The sequence below is a fragment of the Schistocerca cancellata genome, chromosome 12 (genome assembly GCF_023864275.1).
Source record: "Schistocerca cancellata isolate TAMUIC-IGC-003103 chromosome 12, iqSchCanc2.1, whole genome shotgun sequence".
NCBI lineage: Eukaryota > Metazoa > Arthropoda > Insecta > Orthoptera > Acrididae > Schistocerca > Schistocerca cancellata.
The window spans coordinates 78,112,060-78,127,890 of NC_064637.1; the positions used below are offsets into that span (position 1 = coordinate 78,112,060).

The window sequence follows — 15,831 nt, forward strand, 5'->3', positions numbered from 1 at the left end:
CTGGTTCGACCACAGAAAGTTTATAATTTTACATAAAATACTTCCTGTTAGCGCTGGTGTGGTTAATTCTTCAGAACTTCGACAGATTGCTTCTAATGTCCACTCCAAATTGAAAATAAAAAAGTGGCTCATTTGACATCTCTAACCTCTTTCCATACCAATTTGTACACAAAACAGCTTAGTGTCTCGTGTGATGTTTTCATCACATTTTTAAGTATTCCTACCAAATGGGATTATTTTGGTTAAATTACACATGGTGAAATCTGTATCCTCTTTCTGTTTGAACTATTTGTTGTTCACCTTAAACAGTTCAGACAGTGTAGCAGAATGCTGAAGATTATGGGTGTAGATTGAATAACTGAAAAAAGAAGTTTAGTGTTGTAAATATTTTTATTTTTAAAATCTTAATAGTTTTTAATTTTTATTAGTTTTCTTTGAATTATGTAGTAGATCTTCTGTGACCAGCTAGTTTTGGCTCACATGGTCCTGCAGAATGTGACAAATTAAATTCAGTAACTGAAGCAAATGATACGTTTTCTCTATACCTTAGGCCTATTTTAGGCAACAGACACTTTTGCACCATGCAAGACTCTAGTTAAAACTTATGTTTTTAACAAAGTTTTATGATCTTATTGCTTTTTTTGTGTGTGAACTTCCATTCTTGCATGTCTGTGGGTCAAAATCTGTGTAAATAAACTGTATGTAACAGAGTGATATGTATAAATATCTGGATCACTGCAAACAGATAGTTTCCCTGATGCTGCGAGAACAGAAGCCGGATGAGCTGGCAGTCGCTGCACCTGAACGCAGCATCGAGGAGAAGACACGGGACGAGGCGCGGCTTCTAGCAGTGCGTAACGAGGAGATACGCCGCCGGCAGGAGCTGGAAAGACGTTTCCGAGGAGCCAGGTGCGTCCTGTGTGGAACTGAGATATTATTTTGGTAACACTTACCACTGTTCAGTGTAATAAGATTGTAATTCTCCTCCTGAAGGTAGTCATTGTATGTATGAGTATTTAGCAGTTGATTTTCAGAAGAAATTATATTTGGTAGCACTCTAGTTGTAACCAGGAGAAATGGCAGTTAAATCTTCACACAGTAGCTTCAGCTGTGTCCAGACACACAACTCAGTAAATTGGCCCAACACTGAACACGTTTTTCTTACTTTGAAACAGTAAACATTCCACATAGTGGGTATAGAGACATAGAGATCGAGGAGAACTGATAATTCAAAGCATTTGAAATGTTTTTTCTTTCAGGGTAATATGAGAATATTTTTCTTGATTAGTTGTGACAATTATTAAAAACTTATGGAATAACTGTCATCAGTCACTGTTTTGACTAGTAGTGTTCATCAATAAAACATTTATTCATTTTAACAATATTTTGCAGTAGAAAAATGCAAAGTATGGCTGTAGAAAGTCATGCTCGTGCTTTTGGTGAGGGCTAGATTTCCGGCAAGTGAAAAATTTCTTGCTGTGATTGAATCCAGGAACACCTGCAAAATTATTTCTAATCTCTCTGTTTTTCTTTATGTCAGTTTCAGTGAATGCTGGTAAAATTTCTCCAGCGTACTACCTGATTCCCTAAATTAAGCTAAATATGGTAAGGAAGTCCGTGGTGGAATATAGTAGAAAGAGTAGAGGTAAAAGCTCAACATATAGTTGAGTTTTGATAGGCACCTAAACAAGACTAAGACCATTACTAATTTTCAGACGAATCCTTGTATGAGACTCACATAGTGTGCGTATGTGTGTAGCTGTATGTTCTATAGCTGTATGCTGTGAAGAAAGACTTGTCCAGAAGCCAGCAACTTTCTTTGTCTTATATAATTGTGAAGACTCCTTTGGCTAGTCAGTTGACACAAAAGCATGGTACATGCCCAGAAAACATGTGTGTCAGCTTACTCTGTCTTGCTTATCTGCCTGTCGACGATTTGACACATGAACTATTGCCGCTACCTTTACTCTTTCAATTATCGACTGAGATCAAACTAATAAAGTAATGTATCTGAAAAGAAAGATGATGAGACTTGCTTCGTCACGAAAGAGGGAAGGAGAGGGAAAGACGAAAGGATATGGGTTTTAAGGGAGAGGGTAAGGAGTCATTCCAATCCTGGGAGCGGAAAGACTTACCTTAGGGGGAAAAAAGGACAGGTATACACTCGCACACACACACACATATCCATCCGCATATACACAGACACAAGCAGACATTTGTACCCTCTCCCTTAAAACCCACATCCTTTCGTCTTTCCCTCTCCTTCCCTCTTTCCTGACGAAGCAACCGTTTGTTGCGAAAGCTTGAATTTTGTGTGTATGTTTGTGTTTGTTTGTGTGTCTATCGACCTGCCAGCGCTTTTTGTTTGGTAAGTCTCATCATCTTTCTTTTTAGATATACTTTTTCTATGTGGAATGTTTCCCTCATTATATCCATTATATTCATAATAAAGTAATGTAATCAACAACTTGAAGACTGGTTTGAACACAGCATTCTATTGGAGTTGGTGTTCCCATGCTGTCTTACCTGTGAACTGAGACACTCCTTCAATTATTGAGGTGTAAGGAACCTTTAATTTGATTGCCAAGAATCATGATATAATTTGATTTTTTCTTATACACTAATTATTGATGAGTGAATTGAGTTAATTAAAACAGGAAGAAATGTTATACAGATGATCAGAGCTGAAAATGTGCGTTTTTCAGATTTGTAGTCTTCAGCATGCACTATCTGATCAAAAGTATGTTGACACCTATTAGTGGACATTAATATGTGCTTCATCTGTATGACATCTTACTGCTGGGAAGACCATGAGGTACCCAGAAGTATATGGAGGAGTGGTAGCCCTTCTTCCTCAAGACCCATAACCAGACACGACAGCAATTTCGGGCGGTGGGGCCTAGTGTGAAGTCAATATTCTGACTTGTCCCGTAGGTGGTCCATTGGGTTCAGAACGGGACACCGGGCAGGTCATTTCATTTCAGGAATGTTATTCTCCACAAACAATTGCCTCATAGGTGCTGTTGTATGACTGTGCATTGTCACTGTAGTATCGACAATCGTCATCTTCAGACTGTTCCTACACTCTATACAGTACACAACGTGTTAAAGTGCGTTCGTATCCTTCCGGATTTAGAGTTTTCTTAAGTGCAGTAAGGAGACCGTGCCTTAATTTGTAAAACATTCCTATACCATAACACCACCTTAATACTTCGTTATTGTCACTACCCGTGATGGCCGTTAATGTTCCTGAGACAATCACCAAACCAAAACACTACTTTAGCATTCCCACATAATTCATCACTTGTTTCCAATCATCCCTAGCCATTGGCGTTGTTCTTTACTTCACTTCAAGTACCATATAGCATTGACTCCAGGGAGCTGCTCAACCTTTGTACCTACGCACAGTAGCTAAGCTGTCTTAACCCCCCCCCCCCCCCCCTCCCCTCCCCCGACTGTCCACTGCAGTGCTCGAAGATCTTTGTCCATCAGTATGTGAGGTCTATCTGGTCTGGGATTAGGAATGTTTGTTCATGCTTCCCCTTCACAGTCCTTTCAGCACCAGTCAATTTGGACAGCTTTAGAGGGGTTGAAATATCCCTGATGATGAATTTGTTATGTGGGTGACATCCAGTGGCATGTCCACCTGTGAAGTCACTCATCTCTCCTGGCAGATGTACGTCTCGTGACATCTAGTGATCAGTTCTACATTACACAGGGGGGGGGGGGCAGATACTTCCAATCAAGTAGTGTATACCTACTCCAGTCCCTGACCCTCACAAGCTGAGCTAGAATTCCATGTCTTACATATTTTGTACAGGGTTATTACAAATGATTGAAGCGATTTCACAGCTCTACAATAACTGTATTATTTGAGATATTTTCACAATGCTTTGCACACACATACAAAAACTCAAAAAGTTATTTTAGGGATTCACAAATGTTCGATATGTGCCCCTTTAGTGATTCGGCAGACATCAAGCCAATAATCAAGTTCCTCCCACACTCGGTGCAGCATCTCCCCATCAATGAGTTCGAAAGCATCGTTGGTGCGAGCTCGCAGTTCTGGCACGTTTCTTGGTAGAGGAGGTTTAAACACTGAATCTTTCACATAACCCCACAGAAAGAAATCACATGGGGTTAAGCCGGGAGAGCGTAGAGGCCGTGACATGAATTGCTGATTGTGATCTCCACCACGAACTATCCGTCGGTTTTCTAATCTCCTGTTCAAGAAATGCCGAACATCGTGATGGAAGTGCGGTGGAGCACCATCCTGTTGAAAGACGAAGTCGGTGCTGTCGGTCTCCAGTTGTGGCAAGAGCCAATTTTCCAGCATGTCCAGATACACGTGTCCTGTAATGTTTTTTTCGCAGAAGAAAAAGGGGCCGTAAACTTTAAACCGTGAGATTGCACAAAACACGTTAACTTTTGGTGAATTGCGAATTTGCTGCACGAATGCGTGAGGATTCTCTACCGCCCAGATTCGCACATTGTGTCTGTTCACTTCCCCATTAAGAAAAAATGTTGCTTCATCACTGAAAAGAAGTTTCGCACTAAACGCATCCTCTTCCGTGAGCTGTTGAAACCGTGCCAAAAATTCAAAGCGTTTGGCTTTGTCATCGGGTGTCAGGGCTTGTAGCAATTGTAAACGGCAAGGCTTCTGCTTTAGCCTTTTCCGTAAGATTTTCCAAACTGTCGGCTGTGGTACGTTTAGCTCCCTGCTTGCTTTATTCGTCGACTTCCGCGGGCTACGCGTGAAACTTGCCCGCACGCGTTCAACCATTTCTTCGCTCACTGCAGGCCGACCTGTTGATTTCCCCTTACAGATGCATCCAGAAGCTTTAAACTGCGCATACCATCACCGAATGGAGTTAGCGGTTGGTGGATCTTTGTTGAACTTCGTCCCGAAGTGTTGTTGCACTGTTATGACTGACTGATGTGAGTGCATTTCAAGAACGACATACGCTTTCTCGGCTCCTGTCGCCATTTTGTCTCACTGCGCTCTCGAGCGCTCTGGCGGCAGAAACCTGAAGTGCGGCTTCAGCCGAGCAAAACTTTATGAGTTTTTCTACGTATCTGTAGTGTGTCGTGACCATGTGTCAATGAATGGAGCTACAGTGAACTTAAGATTCGCTTCAATCATTTGTAATAGCCCTGTAGTTTCTAATACTATGTTCAAAGCAAATGATACTTTCTAGAGCTGTACACTATTTTTTGCGTACTAATGCTGTATTGCACAGGATTCTGTGTGTGGACTTGTCAGGGTGAGTGACTCGCACATGTGGTTCACTCTCTCTCTCTCTCTCTCTCTCTCTCTCTCTCTCTCTCTCTGCCTGTGTGTGTGTGTGTGTGTGTGTGTGTGTGTGTGTGTGTGTGTAAAACATAAAGCACAGAAATGTCCAAATTCAGTGTACTAAGAGTGGCAAAATACTGGGACAAAATGCTCAAGACGGCCCTCATCTTTCAGAGCACACTGATTCATTGCTCTGCTGGATTTTGGACTGACCCATTTCAGTTCTATGATGTACTTTTTTCCTCCTGGTGTAATGGCTTTACAAATAATCATTCTTTCTAGAATTTTAGATGTTTCTGATGTTATATTTTAAGAATAAATATGCCTGCTTGGAATTAATGATTGCGCATTGTTCTTAATATTCTTAAATACTGATAATTTCTTGTGAAGTTCATTATGAAAATCTGAGATGAGGATAACAGTTTCAAATAATTTTTACAATTAAAATAGTAAAGTATCATAGTGAAGTGTAATATATGCGATTCATTTAGAAGTATCTAACGTTAGTAGTATAAATTAAAATCATTATAATCTTATGGAAATTTTAATTTAATCTTTGTTCAATTTGTTATTCTCATTTCTTCTTAACGCATACATACACTCCCACTCCATTAATTTTTTTAAGAAAGTGTCTGTTTTGTCTACAGGCATTCAAGATTTGGTGGAACATTTGTACTAAAGGACTTTAAGTCTATAAGTGACCGCAATTTGATCTACCATAAGCCGTTAAACAAACTTGATGACTTAACATTTGACCATGAAAAGGTAATATTTCATTAATTCATGTAGCTGTACTTACTCAGTTTGTTGTTGTTTTGTGCCATATTCAAAAACAATTGTCAGAGGCACTTTTTGGTTTTAAAAAGTAAACTGACAACCTGAGAAAATTATGAGGAAATATAAGGAGCAGTCAAATGAAATTGATGCTATGGAAGACAAGTAAGTTAACTGTTCATTATGTCAAAAGCAGTCACCATAACTATTAATACATTTATCCTACTGTGAGACAAGATAGTCAGTACCTTTGTGGAAACATGTTTACAGTTGGCTACAGAACTGTGACTGTACCCAGACATATACCACCTTGTCTGAATCAAATAAATGGCCAAAATTGTCTTTCTTCAGGGCTCCAAAAACATGTAAATTGCATGGGGAGAAATCAGGACTGCATGGAGGATGAGTAAGGGCTTCCAGTGAAACCTATGCAGCATGTTTGAAACAACCTTGGCAACATAAGGGCCTGCCCATGGCATTGATAGTCTTGTCTCCCAGTGGGATAAATGTATTAACTGTTATGGTGATTAATGAACAGTCAGCTTACTTGTTTTCCATCTATCTCCTTTTCATTTGACTGCTGTGTATATATAATATGCAATGACAGACATAATTCAGTGAGTGTAGTGCCTGTATTCAAGTGTGTCTGTATAGCTCATTGCAACAGTCACCGCTGATGATATGCAGCCATATTAAGTTATGAAATGTATTTACAAATTGTGAATACAATATTACAACAGCTATATGGTTTATCGTCTACACATAAAGATTTGTACCGGACCAGGGCTCAAACGTAGATTTCTCACTTATCGCGAGTGGTCACCTTAACCACTTTGGCTATCCATGCACACTTCCCAGCCCAAACCACACTTCCATACATCAACGTGTTGACATATAATAGTGCTCGCACACCATTTGTGTGATTCCCATGAAATACAGTCAGAGAAGTGTCTCCATATGTGGGACTTAGATGAACAGTGTGCAAGCACTATGGGACATAGACACTGTGACATATGGAAGTTTGGATTGGTCCAGAACGCGTGCGCAGATAGCCAGAATGTTTAAGGTGACTTCACATGACAAATTGGAAATCTGGATTCGAGATTAGTCCAGCATAAATTTCCATGTGTCTGTAGTAAACCGTACAGCTGTTGTAACAATGAATTCACGCTTTGCAAATACATTTCATTACGGACATAATGACAACAATGGAAATTCCACAAGTGGAACAATTAACAATAATATATTTGTGTGTGTGTGTGTGTGTGTGTGTGTGTGTGTGTGTGTGTGTGTGTGTGTGTGAAAAGTACCTTAGGTATATGAGCAACCTCGTTTCTCTTTCTTCAATATATTTTTAAAAAAATGTGTGTCTTCTTTCTGTTTTCCCATTTTTTTTTGAGTAATCATGACATTTATGCAGTCTCTGAAAAACATTGTTCTTTTTGCTGATTATGGTAAACAACATATTGGTTCATTGCTTATTTATTCCATATTTATAGGTATACGTTACAAACCATTGGGAACTGCATAGAAGAGGGTACTTCCCATTGCATTACGTAATGGGGATTCTTCAGTTTCTATTCGTGTATGTAGTGTGGGAAGAATGACTGCTTGAATGCATGCTGAAATAACCTAATCTTGTCTTTGCAACCCTTACAGGAGCAAATATGTCGACACTTGTATATTACTAGATTCGTCACTTAATACTGGTGATTAAAAGTATGTAAATAGGCTTTTACAGGTTAGTTTACATCTGTCTTCAAGAATTTTCCAGTTCAGGTTCTTCAGCATTTCTGTGGTGTCAAACAAACCTATGACCATTTCTGCTGTCCTTCTTTTTGTAGACACAAAATGTGATATAACACACTTAAATAATCTGTGCATTAGTGGGACACTTATGACAGAATGGAAACAGAGTTCATTAATCTGAGAGGAAATACGAGAAATTATTTGTGTTACATTTATGGATTGAGGGATAGACATGGAGTTTGATTAATGTGTCTTCAAATTTTGCAGCACAAGGTAAAGACACCAAAGAATCGCCAACCACTGAAGAGTGAAGTTGTTGAACGGAGATCTGCATACAGTGTTCGCCTCTTCCTGAAAGAATTCTGTTCTGAATTTCTGATCGGAGCATACAACACTCTGATGTATCATGTCAAAGTGAGTAGAAAGTAGTTGGTATGAAGAAGACTGGTGCCACATAACTATATTCTCTTCTTTGCTAATTCACCATTTTATCATTTTGCTTATACAGAGCAACCTGGTGCGAGCTAAAACTCAAGCAAATGACGAGTCCTATTATCTGTGGGCGATGAAATTTTTCATGGAGTTTAACAGGAACTACAAGTTCCAAGTGAAGCTTGTCAGGTGAGTCCTCTCTCTGATTCTGTTGGATTTACTCCTGGAATGCGTATTTATGATTCTCTGAGGCAAGAAATCAAATGAGAAACATTTAATTGTTATATGAGTAACAAATGGAGACTGTTTTGATGGAGCCCTCCATCCTATTTCACCTGTGTGTGCCTACTGCAACCTATTTGATCCTATTTACTGTATTCCATCATTGGTCTCTCCCAACAATTTCTTCCTCACCCGCTGTTCTTTTCATTATAAAATTGATTACTGTTTTATCTACAGAATATGTCTTATCAAACTCTTCATTTGGCCAAGTTTGGCCACATTTTTTTCCCCAATTCGATTCAGTGCCTGCTCATTAGTTATCTGATTTATGCATCTAGCCTTCTGCTTCTTCTACACCACCACATTTCTCTAACCTGTCTGCTATCCATGTTTCACTTCTTTACAAGGTTACTTTGCAGACAAATGCCTTCAGAAGACACTTCCTAACATTTTAATTTATATTAGATGTTAAAAAATTTCAGGTTTTGGAAATGCCTTTCATGCTATAGGCAGTCTACATTTTATTTAATCCCTACTTTGATGATTGCCAGTTATTTTGCTGCCCAAATTGCGGAACACATTTACTTTTCAGGTAATGGTATAGTGAAAAGGATAGTTGCACCTCACCATATAGTGGAGATGCCGAGTTGTAGAAAGGGACAACAAAAAGACTGCTACGCAATTATCTTTCAACCAACAAGGCCTTTGTCAAAATTAGATATAACACACACACACACACATACACACACAAAACGCAACTCACACGCACATTGCTGGAGGAAAGAATTCAAATGGCCCAAGTCGTGGGGTGGTCAATGATGTTCTTGCTCACAGTTCCAGTGGTCAGCTGGCTGGTTCTCATACCAACATAAAAAGCTGTGCCGTGATGGCAGCAGAGTTGGTTTATGACACGGTTACTTTCACAGATAGCTTGACCTCATTTAGGTTAGGATGAGCCTGTGACAGGACAGGAATATTAACTGCTGGGTGGCTGGATTGGGCAGATGTTGCTCCTGGATCTTCCACAGAGAGATGATCCCTACAAGAAGTGGTTGGGAGTTGGAATGGCCTAGAGATGGATAGGATATTTTGTAGTTTGGGTTGGAAGCAAGTAATTTCTTAAGAATAATAAACTAGAAGTTGAAAGCTGTCTTATAGTTTGTGTACAGGAATTCCGCATCAATAAGGCTGACTATTTATGTTCTAGCAGTGTCCATAGAAACAGCTTCATTCCTTCCTTTTCATTAAAAAATCTGAAAGCATGCAGTACTAGTCCTTATGTTAGTATTACAGAGACACTGTGGAAATAATTAGTTAGGAATTTCTGAAATGTATTTTTCAGAAGTTGAAAACCAAGCCCTCCACTAAATTACAAGTCATCATGCATTCATCACTGTAATCTACGCTTTGTGGCGATACATTGTAGAATATGTGTATAATGAACACCATTCTCCCAGCCTAGATGCAAACTTCATTTTTTTTTTTTAATTTCACAGTGACATGTGTGCCCCCATAGCTCTCTTTGGCCAGCTAAAGCAGACTGTCAGTTAACAAAAATTAAGCTTCGGCATCAACATTGTTTTGAAAACGAGATTGTTTTCATTTGTATGGATGTAATGGCAGAGATTTAAATGCTAAATTGAGCCTTTTGAATTGCCTAAACAAATTGCAGCTAACCGGCAGAACAAGTGCGCCAGCATATGATAAATGGCATTTCGCGGTCTGCTGGAGGCAATACATTCCCCTGCCACAGCACAGATGCTTGCGCCATTTACATCGTGAACGGTGGTCTCGTTTGAGTGATCGACCAATTTGCATGTATTGTTCTATGCCGGAAAAAAATGAAGTAATGTGCAAATGAGAAGCTATTTTTTTTAAAAAAACCGACAACATGTAAATTAATGCATTTAAGCAAACAAGAATTGCTCTACAGACACTTGACATTTAAATTGGCCATGTCAGCTAAACACGGTGAACTAAATACACAAAATATTGTGAAGTGAATATAACTGTAGCCAAGACAATTGGTTAGGACAATGAAGGGAAGTGTCCAAGAAAGGATAAAAAATTATCATCGTATTTGCATACTCCCCTCTAAGATAATTGAGAAGGTCATAAACAATTGAATAAAAGTATTTCTCGATGAAGTTGTATCATTCACCAGGCGCCAGTTTGAATTTCTTCAATCAAAAGTAATTTTCCTTTGGAGCTTACTCTGACATACACAAGGCTTCGAATCTCATTAATCACTCACTGTGGATTCAGAAGCTAGAAACATATGGTCTTAATGGTGAAGCAAATCATGGTCTCAGTGGTATAGCAAATCCCAGTCTTTCTTAGCATCTGAAAGCAAATGTTAAAAGCACAAGCACAGAATCTGAACAAACTCTGATGTAGCCATGATAAGCTGTGGAGTTCCACAAGTGTCAGTTCCAGTCCTCTTGTTGTACTGCTTGTTATTAATGATCTTACATAAATCTCCCAATTGCTTTTATTGTTTTTTCTTTTCTGTCTTTTTATTTTTTAACTAAATTTCTGCCATTTTGAGTGTGTATTACTATTAATTTATCAAATGAATTTTTTTTTGTAAATAAAAATCTTATAATGCATACACCACAATTTTCCTGTTACAATTAAAGTACGATAACTAGTTTCAGTTGCTATGTGGAACCATCTTCAGATCATTTGGAATGTAAAAAAGTGGTGAATATGCACTGGAAAGCATCATTAGCTCTAATCATTCAATGACACGTAATACCAAGACAGTGGCATTACATAGTTTAAAAACATCACCATGAGCAAGCCTGCACCCATAAGCTCGCAGGATGATGGTAATAAAGAAAACTAGCCAGTTGCATAAGTAAAAGCTGCATCAAAAGCTCATTGTTTACAATAGTATAGCAGGTGTTGTAGTGAGAACAGTATAAGTAACTTCCAAAAATTGACGGCTGTCCTGTAATCTGGCTTACAAAAGAATGATCCTGAATGCTGTATGAAATAGACATCTTTTTAAAATGTACACCTGTTGAAGATCAAAAGGAAAATACCACAAGCCCACCATCCTGACAAGACATTTCAAAACTAACTTCATCTTTACACTCCAGAATTAGCCTTATGTTGTGTATGGGGGAACAAAAGGAGAAATGCAGAACCATGATAAACAAGCTAAGGCAAAAACTTATCTGTGAACCATAGGTTGAGCAGAAATTATGAAGGACTTATCAGAAAACTACCCCATTCGATTAGAAATAAAACCATTGTTCTTGGGAGAACCTAAAGGAGATGGTAATGAAACACACTTTTTCATTCTGTTGATGAGTACCTGGAGGCAAATTTGTATTAAATATATGAGCTCATCCTCTCCGCCATGCAATTTAACTCTTAAGACAACTATCATACTATATAGGCATTCACAACCAGATGTCATAGTTGCTGATGAATTTTCCAGGATGTATGTTTCATCCAGCACAACTCTGGACAAATCGTTGGGAACCAAAAGTTTCTTCGACCATGGCCATACAGCCTTTTAAGTCTCATGAGCAATTAAGTAACTATGTTCTAAAAATATTATGACACAGTGGTCAACTGTGTTTGTAGTTTCTGTTATTTTCAAAGCTTAACTATTCGAGCTGTTAAAAGTGGAGTAAAGGAGACAATCATCTAATAGAAAAAGCATTAAAGGCAGAGTTTCCATTATTTTTTTTGTGCCTGTTGACAACTCAGTGAGTTATCGCTTTGAATCCTAAATTATTTAAATTCTCCCGGAAGTTTTTTTACAATTTTTCTTGTACTTGTCATATATCTTGTACACCTGTGTACTGTAAAATTCATAGAACAAGTGTAAAACAGCTGTACCTCACTTTTGACAAGCAATGTGTTTTTTTGTGTGTTGGTGGTGTTATCCACTTACACAGACAGTTGTTGTGATAGTTACTTCTATATATATCAGAACAAAATAGCAACTCCATAAAAAGCCACTGCTGCTATCCTTGTACTACTCATCTTCTGTGTACAACCAATTCCTCCAAAAATTGATACGGCATGTTATCAGCTGTCTACAGGGTGTCCCAGCTATCTTGTCCACCCAAAATATCTCTGGAACAATAACAGCTATTGGAAAACGACTTTCACCAGTATCAATGTAGGGCTGGGGCCCATGAATGTACATATTTGGAAACATTCTAAAACGAAATCATATGTGTTTTTTAACACAAACTTACGTTTTTTTAAATGGACCTCCTATATTTTTTCTTCAGCAATGCATAGCATGACAAAGCACATACACAATGGCGTTGATTGCATCGCAGTATTCCCATTACATCCCGAGATATTGAGACGTGAAGTTATTGCTTGAAACACCCGACATGCGCTGCTAGCGCACGTCCTGAGGCTCAGGCGTGAACCCCATGCTGCCCGTAATCGCAATGTGATTGACATGCGTAATCACACTTCCATACTTATCAAGAGGTCCGAAACGAATAATACGGTCTGCTGCCATCCTGCATTAACGTCGTACATTCCAGCAGGTATTTATCCCATAGGCTAGGGGTGATGCGGTTCTGTAATACATCTGTGTACCGCAACGTTATTCACAAAGTTAACTTCGCTTATCGTTAATCCGTTACTACAAAGGTAATGCCGTTCAACATTAAAACTTTACTTTACTGTAGATCTAGCGCAAGTGACAGTTAATCATTCACTCGTAATAGTAAAATTCATGTTGATGGATTTAGTGAAACGAGCAAGTGGACTAAAAGTTTTACCGTAGTTTAGGTAAAAATGTTTTGAGTTGGGAAGTTCAGGTAGGACATAGAAGATGAATGTAAACATGTTTAACCAATTACTTTTATTATCACATAATTATCAATGTTATGTTTATCTAATGCATTGTATGACAAATTGTTGCAAACAAATGTTTCTTAACATCACTGGGTAAAATGGCCCTTTGTAGAAATTTCCACCGTGATACCAGCACTACATACTAAACATAGCATTCACATCTCATGCTCAAAGTGATGCCCATTGGCTTGCATACATAGGGTCACTCTGCGGATGAAGGATGCCCTACTTCGTGCTACTGTTTCCTCTTTGATGGCGGTACAAGCATCAATAATGTGTTGCTTCATGACCTCTGGTGTTGTTGGTTCATGTTGGTAAACAGCATCCTTCACTGCTCCCCAAAGAAAATAATCCAGCGGTGTAAGGTTCATATTGTGTACGTAGATACATAAAACGTGCAAGAGGGAAACCATTATGTGCTTATGAGAGTTGATGGCAGCAGACCGTATTATTCGTTTCGGACCTCTTGATAAGTATGGAAGTGTGATTACGCATGTCAGTCACATCGCGATTACGGGCAGCATGGGGTTCATGCCTGAGCCTCAGGACGTGCGCTAGCAGCGCATGTCGGGTGTTTCAAGCGTCAACTTCGCGTCTTAGTATCTCGGGATGTAATGGGAATATTGCGATGCAATCAACGCCATTGTGTATGTGCTTTGTCATGCTATGCATTGCTGAAGAAAAAATATAGGAGGTCCATTTAAAAAAACATAAGTTTGTGTTAAAAAACACATACGCTTTCGTTTTAGAATGTTTCCAAATATGTACATTCATGGGCCCCAGCCCTACATTGATACCGGTGAAAGTCGTTTTCCAATAGCTGTTATTGTTCCGGAGATATTTTGGGTGGACAAGATAGCTGGGACACCCTGTATATGCGGACGAAAATCTAGGTCTATTTAACAGAAACATTTAGAGTTTTGTGGAATGTACCGGGTACTTACAATTGAGTGGACAGTGTTCCGAGTGCTGCAGTGTCAGCTGTGTGCATCACAGGACTCTGAAGCATAGTTAGTATGTTTATTAATTTGTGCGCTCGTTGAATATAGATCCACTTTCTGCCACCAGGTGTAAACATGGTACTGTAAGCAGTCAGAATGTTAAATGTTACTTGTTTTGACGTCAGTATACATTTGTTGCTTGGTGACGCGTGTCCATTTCTCTTGTGAAGTGTCTGCTGGTGTAAAGGGTTAAGAAGGTCAAAGTCTTTCGTACAAAATGCAATGGCTATTGAGGTGGCAGACAGTGTACTGCCGGTAAACTTCTTTAAGCAGTACGGCAGCAATAGCAGCGCTACATTGCAGGAATGTCGACAGCAGGGACACTGCGACGTGGCCACACTTCAGTAAAAGGGCTGAAGAATATGATGGAGAATTTTGAAGATACAGGTGAATTAGTTGGTACAACAGGGAGAGGAAGGTGGTCGATTCCCGTGGCAATTGTTGTTGAAGTTGTTGTTATAGCCAACTGAGCAGCACACAACTCACTGCTGCCAATGCTTGAACTGTGTCACAGAAATGCTCTCATCCCTGGTCAACAGCTCAGATTTTCCGGCTCTTTTACACTGATATCCCACAAGGTTCAGAATGTGCACCAAATGAAGCCCCAAGATAGCCTACAACATTGGACTTTGCCCTTCCTTTTTGGCACATATGGAAATGATTGACACGGTCAGGGAATATTTTCTGGACATAAAAGGCACATTTTCTTCTACACTGTCGTGTATGGAATTCTACTCTGCCACATTTTTTACAGGAACATCTACTGCACGGAGCTTATGTGGGGGTGTGGTGTGGTTTCACAACCTCTTGTATTCTCAATCCTCTTTTGTTTGAGGAGATGGCACTCTATGGGTCTGTTCAATGTACAGTGACATCTTCATGTTACCTCCTTGTGCTATATCTAATTCCAGCTTTGCAACAGTAGAACTGTGTCCACACTAGAGTCCTGCATGACCGAGTAAGCGAGCATAAAATACGAGATGGGGCGAGCACACCCTAACTGGATAGGCTGTCCGCACTAGTTCTAGTGACCGAGCACAGAAGCCGTGACCGAATACGTAGCACGCAACTTCAAACACATTACACGTGGCATTATCCGTGTGAGACTGCAGCCAGTACGGGCTTCTCATTTGTGGTGTCTCTCTCTCTCTCTCTCTCTGCAATCATGCAGTGCGAGGAAACCAGTGCAGTAAGACGTAAGACTGAAATCAATGTTTACACATTGAAGAGACGGGAAGGTCTAAAAAGCCAAGTACGGAGCATATTTTTGGTGGTTGTAGACGAAAACAGTGCGTCTACTGGATACGTATCGTGCATAAACTGCTCCACATTATTGTGTTTCCAGTCGGGAACCACTCTTTTAAAGAAACACAGTTGCAAGAAACCTCACAAAGATACAGCTCCTTCAGGAATACCGGCAGTAATAAAAAATAGTATTACAGCAAAGTGTGTTGTAATGTGTGCTAAAGATATGAGACCTTTTAATGCTGTTTGCGGTGAAGGTTTCAGAGAACTAGGCCA

At 39.4% G+C, this 15,831-nt stretch overlaps 1 protein-coding gene across 1 annotated transcript in view; it reads left to right on the forward strand.

The window, feature by feature from the left end:
- LOC126109472 (protein timeless homolog) overlaps positions 1-15,831 on the forward strand; it is a 505,261-nt gene that overhangs the window by 19,695 nt on the left and 469,735 nt on the right. The window contains exons 6-9 of the mRNA XM_049914500.1: positions 746-909; positions 5,941-6,058; positions 8,084-8,230; positions 8,325-8,437. Coding sequence (XP_049770457.1) covers positions 746-909; positions 5,941-6,058; positions 8,084-8,230; positions 8,325-8,437 — 542 coding nt within the window. The remainder of the gene's footprint in view (positions 1-745; positions 910-5,940; positions 6,059-8,083; positions 8,231-8,324; positions 8,438-15,831) is intronic.